Genomic DNA, 5,614 nt, shown 5'->3' on the forward strand with positions numbered 1-5,614 from the left:
GAAGAATTGATGCTTTTGAACTGTGGAGAAGACTCTTGAGAGTCCCTTGGACAGCAAGAAGATCATACCAGCCAATCTTTGCCACCCTACGGACTACAGCATGCCCTGCCTTCCTGTCCCTCACTATCTGCTGGAGCTTGCCAGTGAGGTGGCAAAGAGCCAGATACAACTCAGCGACTGAACAGCAACAGCAACTATTATATTGCCTACCAGACTAGTAATTCCATTTTGGCAGCAGTACCACCATCTTTGACTATACAGCAGAGTTTGTGCACTTATAAGTCCACCCTTTGGACTACAGCATGCCAGGCCTTCCTGTCCCTCACCATCTCCCAGAGTTTGCCCAAGTTCATGTCCACTGAGTAGGTGATGCTATCCAACCATCTCATCTCATAATAGTTGCTCAATAGAGCCAAATGCTTAACCATTGGTGTATGAAGAGCAGCCTATCAAAAGTGAATTTTAATGTTCTAATACATTAAGATTGTATGAAACCCAAATGCATGGAAAATGAAGCTGTTCCTGCCCTGTTAATACAGCATCATAATAACTACCCAGAAATGTATTAGTCCTTCCAATAGGAGGAAGTGCCAAAGAGTTGATGCTTTCAATTTGTGGTGCTGGAGAAGACTCTTGAGAGTTCCTTGGACTGCGAGGAACCCTGAATATTCATTGGAAAGACTGATGCTGAAGTTGAAGCTCCAATATTTTTGCCACTTGATGCTAAGTGCTGACTCATTGGAAAAAACCCTGATGCTGGGAAAGATTGAAGGCAAAAAAAGAAGGAGGTGGCAGAGGATGTTTGTTAGATAGCATCACCGACTCAATGGACAGGAATTTGAGCAAACTCTGGGAGATAGTGGAGGACAGAAGAGCCTGGTGTACTGCAGTCCATGAGGTTGCAAAGATTCAGATACGATATAGTGACTGAACAACAACAAAAGGAGGAATTGACGGAAGGACATTTATTCAGAGAGAAAAGAGCTTATACCCTGGCTACTTATAAAAGAGCTGTGTATTCCTGGCCATGGATGAATAAGTTTGAACTAAACTGACCTATCTTAAATGGGATATCCCTGCCCTTGGATTTATCATTCACAGCTAGGGTCAACCAGATGGGAAATATGTATGAGGTTGCCAGAGAATCATTCTAAGCAAACATTTCTCTCCTGGGAATTTTAAACTTGGCTGAAGAGATGCACAGAAGGTAAACTGTTGGTCTGAGTCATTTTAATGGGTTCAGCATAAAAATTCCCAAATTCCTGCTTTTGGGGCTCCAGAGGGACCCCCACCCCTGCCTTTCTGAGACTTGCTTCTTCAAATCTTCTTTTGATTTTCTAAGTGCCCCGGGGCTCAGGGAGGTAGGGTGGGAGAAATATGGCTCCTCTTTGCCCATTGCTGGTCCTCTTCTTGCTGGAGAGTGGGGCCAGGTTCCCAGTGGGCTACAGGAAGGATTTCAAAATTCTTTGATTGTACCAGTTCCAGTGTTACTGAGATAGAACAAGCTCCCCAAACTGACTGCTGCCAGTGTCTCCAGGGGGGAGTCCCAGTTCCCTTTGCCTCTCCAAGAGGCTCTCCAAGATCAACCAGGCTCCTTTCAAACTATTGCCTCTGTGCTTCTGTGATAGGACTTGGGGCTTGTGAGATGTTGCATGCCCCATTTAAAAGCAGAGTGTCTCCTACAGCTCTCTGATTCTTTTGAATATAATCCTGCTGGTTTTCAAATGAGATGTTTTTGGGGCCTTGTTTTCCTGGTGCAGGACCCTTGGGCTAGGGAGCCTAATGTGGGGGTTGGACCCCTCAATCCTTGAGGAAGACCTCTACAATTGTGACAGTCCTCCCATTTGTGACAGTCCTCCCTAGGCCCTCACTGATCTGGGGGTCTGCATCCTGACAATATTATGTCTCTGTCCCTCCTCCTGGCTCGCTGTAGTTCCTTCTTTATGTCTTTAGTTGTGGACAGTCTTTTCTGCTAGTCTTCAGAGTGTTCTCATAGATATTTGTTCTAGTAGTAATTTTGGTGTGTTCATGTAGGAGGTGAGTTTTGGGTCTTCCTCTTCCACCATCTTGGTCACCTGCCAAATCATTGAATATTGGATTTAGGAATAGGAAAATGGAAGAAATCAAACCGACTCCTCAGTTTCTTTTTTGTGCATTGGACTGACATTGTCTAAATTCAGAATAAAAGAAAGGCAAAATTTTGCTTTCCTTTTTTTTTGATATCTATGTAGGGTTTTCTACTTGGGATTTGAAACACTTCTTTAGACAAAATAGTGAGTCTAAGCCATAGACATAGCAGGTATAATTGTTGTTCAGTCACTCAGTCATGTCTGACTTTTTGTGACCCCATGAACCGCAGCACACCAGGCTTCTTTATAGCCCAATTCTCACATAGGTACAGGACTAGTGGAAAAGCAATAACTTTGACTATATGGACCTTTGTAGGCAAAGTGATGTCTCTGCTTTTTAATACACTGTCTAGGTTCATCACAGCTTTTCTTGCAAGGGGCAGGTGTCTTTTAATAGCATGGCTGAAGCCACCATCCTGCAGTGATTTTGGAGACCAAGATAATAAACATCTGTCACTGTTTGCATTTATATAGCAGGTATAGCTGCAGACCAAGTACCTATCAGTGTCAGGAACATCAGAGAAGATCATATAAAATGAAAAGAGAAGAAGGCTAAGGATGAGCTTTTAGAACTCTGATTTTAAGTAGAGCATTGAGAAGATAGAGCCAGCAAAGACGATATCAGGAATGGCCAAACAAACTAATAGGAGAAACAGAAATGTATCTTCCTACTGTAGACTTAAAAAAATACTTGTGAAACTTCCCTGGTGACTAGGGGTAGAGAATCCACCTGTCAGTGCAGGAGACACAGGTTTGATTCCTCATCCAGGAGGATCCGACATGGCACAGAGCAGCTAAGCCTGTGCGCCACAACTATTGAGCCTGTACTCTAGAGCCTGAGAGCTGCAACTACTGAGCCCATGTGCCCGAGAGCCCATGCTCCAAAACAGGAGAAGCCATTGCAATGAGAAGCCTGTGCACAACAGCTAGAGAGTAGACCCTGCTTGCCATAACTAGAGAAAAGCCCACACAGCATTGAAGACCTAGCACAATAAGCAAAATTATTTTAAAAAATCCCAACTCAGAAGTTGAGAGTTATGTTTTATTTGGTGGGAGTTTTTAGGACTGCAAGCCTGGGAGACAGCACTTCAAGTAACTCTGAGAGAACTGCTCTGAGGAGGTGAGGGGAGGAGCCAGGTTATGTAGAAGTTTTGCAACAAAGGGCAGGTAGTTGAAATGTCAAAAGTTTTTGTAAATTAAAGAAAACCAGATATGAAAGGATCTGAGTTCACTGAAATCATTCCTTTGATATGCACCTCAGCTATCTGAGGCCAGTATCCTGCAACTCCTTTGCCAAAAACACAAGAGATGACTCTACACATGGACATCACCAGATGGTCAATACCGTAATCAGATTGATTATATTCTTTGCAGCCAAAGATGGTGAAGTTCTATATAGTCAGCAAAAATAAGATCAGGAGCTGACTGTGGCTCAGATAATGAACTCCTTATTGCCAAATCCAGACTTAAATTGAAAGCAGGGAAAACCATTAGACCATTCAGGTATAAACTAAATCAAATCCCTTATGATTGTACAGTGGAAATGAGAAGTAGATTTAAGGGACTAGATCTGATAGAGTGACTGAAGAACTATGGACAGCGGTTCGTGACACTGAACCTGGAGGCAGTGATCCAGACCATCCCTAAGAAAAAAATGCAAAAAGGCAAAATGGTTGTCTGAGGAGGCCTTACAAATAGCTGAGAAAAGAGAAGTGAAAGGCAAAGGAGTATGGGAAAGATATACACATTTGAATGCAGAGTTCCAAAGAATAACAAGAGACAAAAAAGCCTTCCTCGGTGATCAATGCAAAGAAATAGAGGAAAGCAATACTATGGGATGTGAAATCAAATGGGCCTTAGGAAGCATCACTATGAACAAAGCTAGTGGAGGTGATGGAAAAACAGTTGAGCTATTTCAAATCCAAAAGATGATGCTGTGAAAGTGCTGCACTCAGTACGGCAACAAATTTGGAAAACTCAGCAGTGGTCACAGGACTGGAAAAGGTCAGTTTTCATTCCAATCCCAAAGAAAGGTAATGCCAAAGTATGCTCAAACTACCACACAATTGCACTCATCTCAACACACTAGCAAAGTAATGCTCAAAATTCTCCAAGCCAGGCTTCAGCAGTATGTGAACCCTGAACTTCCAGATGTTCAAACTGGATTTAGAAAAGGCAGAGGGCCCAGTCACTGAGCCGCCGCCGAGGACTCAGCAGCCTCCCCCTTGAGCCCCCTGGCTTCCCGACGCTCCATCCCCCCTGCCCGCCTTCTCCCGCCACCACCTTCAGCAGGCCGTTTCCACCGAGGAAAAGGAATCCTATCGTATGTCCGCTATCCAGAACCTCCACTCTTTCGACCCCTTTGCTGATGCAAGTAAGGGTGATGATCTGCTTCCTGCTGGCACTGAGGATTATATCCATATAAGAATTCAACAGAGAAACAGCAGGAAGACCCTTACTACTGTCCAAGGGATCGCTGATGATTACGATAAAAAGAAACTAGTGAAGGCATTTAAGAAGAAATTTGCCTGCAATGGTACTGTAATTGAACATCCAGAATATGGAGAAGTAATTCAGCTACAGGGTGACCAGCGCAAGAACATATGCCAGTTCCTGGTAGAGATTGGACTGGCTAAGGACGACCAGCTGAAGGTTCATGGGTTTTAAGTGCTTTTGGCTCACTGAAGCTTAAGTGAGGCTTTCCTTGCAATGAGTAGAATTTCCCTTCTGTCCCTTGTCACAAGTTTAAAAACCTCACAGCTTGTATAATGTAACCATTTGGGGTCTGCTTTTAACTTGGACTAGTGTAACTCCTTCATGCAATAAACTGAAAAGAGCCATGCAAAAAAAAAAAAAAAAAAAAAAAGAAAAAAAGAAAAGAAAAGAAAAGAAAAGGCAGAGGAACCAGAGATCAAACTGCCAACATCCATTGGCTCATCAAAAAAGCAAGAGAATTCTAGAAAAACATCTACTTCTGCTTTATTGACTGACTACTCCAAAGCCTTTGACTTTGTGGATCACAACAAACTGTGGAAAATTATTAAAGAGATGGGAATACCAGACAACCTGACCTGCCTCTTGAGAAATCTGTATGCAGGTCAAGAAGCAATAGTTAGAACTGGAAATGGAACAACAGACTCGTTCCAAAATGAGATAGGAGTATGTCAAGGCTGTATATTGTCACTCTGCTTATTTAACTTATATGCAGAGTACATCATGAGAAATGCCAGGCTGGATGAAGCACAAACTGGAATCCAGATTGCAGGGAGAAATATCAATAACCTCAGATATGCAGATGACACCATCCTTATGGCAGAAAGTGAAATAGGACTAAAGAACCTCTTGATGAAAATGAAAGAGGAGAGTGAAAAAGTTGGCTTAAAACTCAACATTCAGAAAACTAAGATCATGGTATTTGGTCCCATCATATCATGGAAATAGATGGGGAAACAGTGACAGACTTTATTTTCTTGGGCTCCAAAATC

The 5,614-nt window shown here is 42.8% G+C and overlaps 1 protein-coding gene across 1 annotated transcript; it reads left to right on the plus strand.

The window, feature by feature from the left end:
• Window positions 1–4,315: 4,315 nt before the first annotated feature.
• Window positions 4,316–4,967, plus strand: LOC129653606 (eukaryotic translation initiation factor 1-like). The gene has a single exon (XM_055583349.1). The coding sequence runs from the start codon at window positions 4,455–4,457 to the stop codon at window positions 4,794–4,796; it is 342 nt and encodes a 113-aa protein (XP_055439324.1). The 5' UTR covers window positions 4,316–4,454; the 3' UTR covers window positions 4,797–4,967.
• The last annotated feature ends 647 nt before the right edge of the window (window positions 4,968–5,614 follow it).

This window comes from Bubalus kerabau, chromosome 5 (assembly GCF_029407905.1).
Source record: "Bubalus kerabau isolate K-KA32 ecotype Philippines breed swamp buffalo chromosome 5, PCC_UOA_SB_1v2, whole genome shotgun sequence".
Taxonomy (NCBI): domain Eukaryota; kingdom Metazoa; phylum Chordata; class Mammalia; order Artiodactyla; family Bovidae; genus Bubalus; species Bubalus kerabau.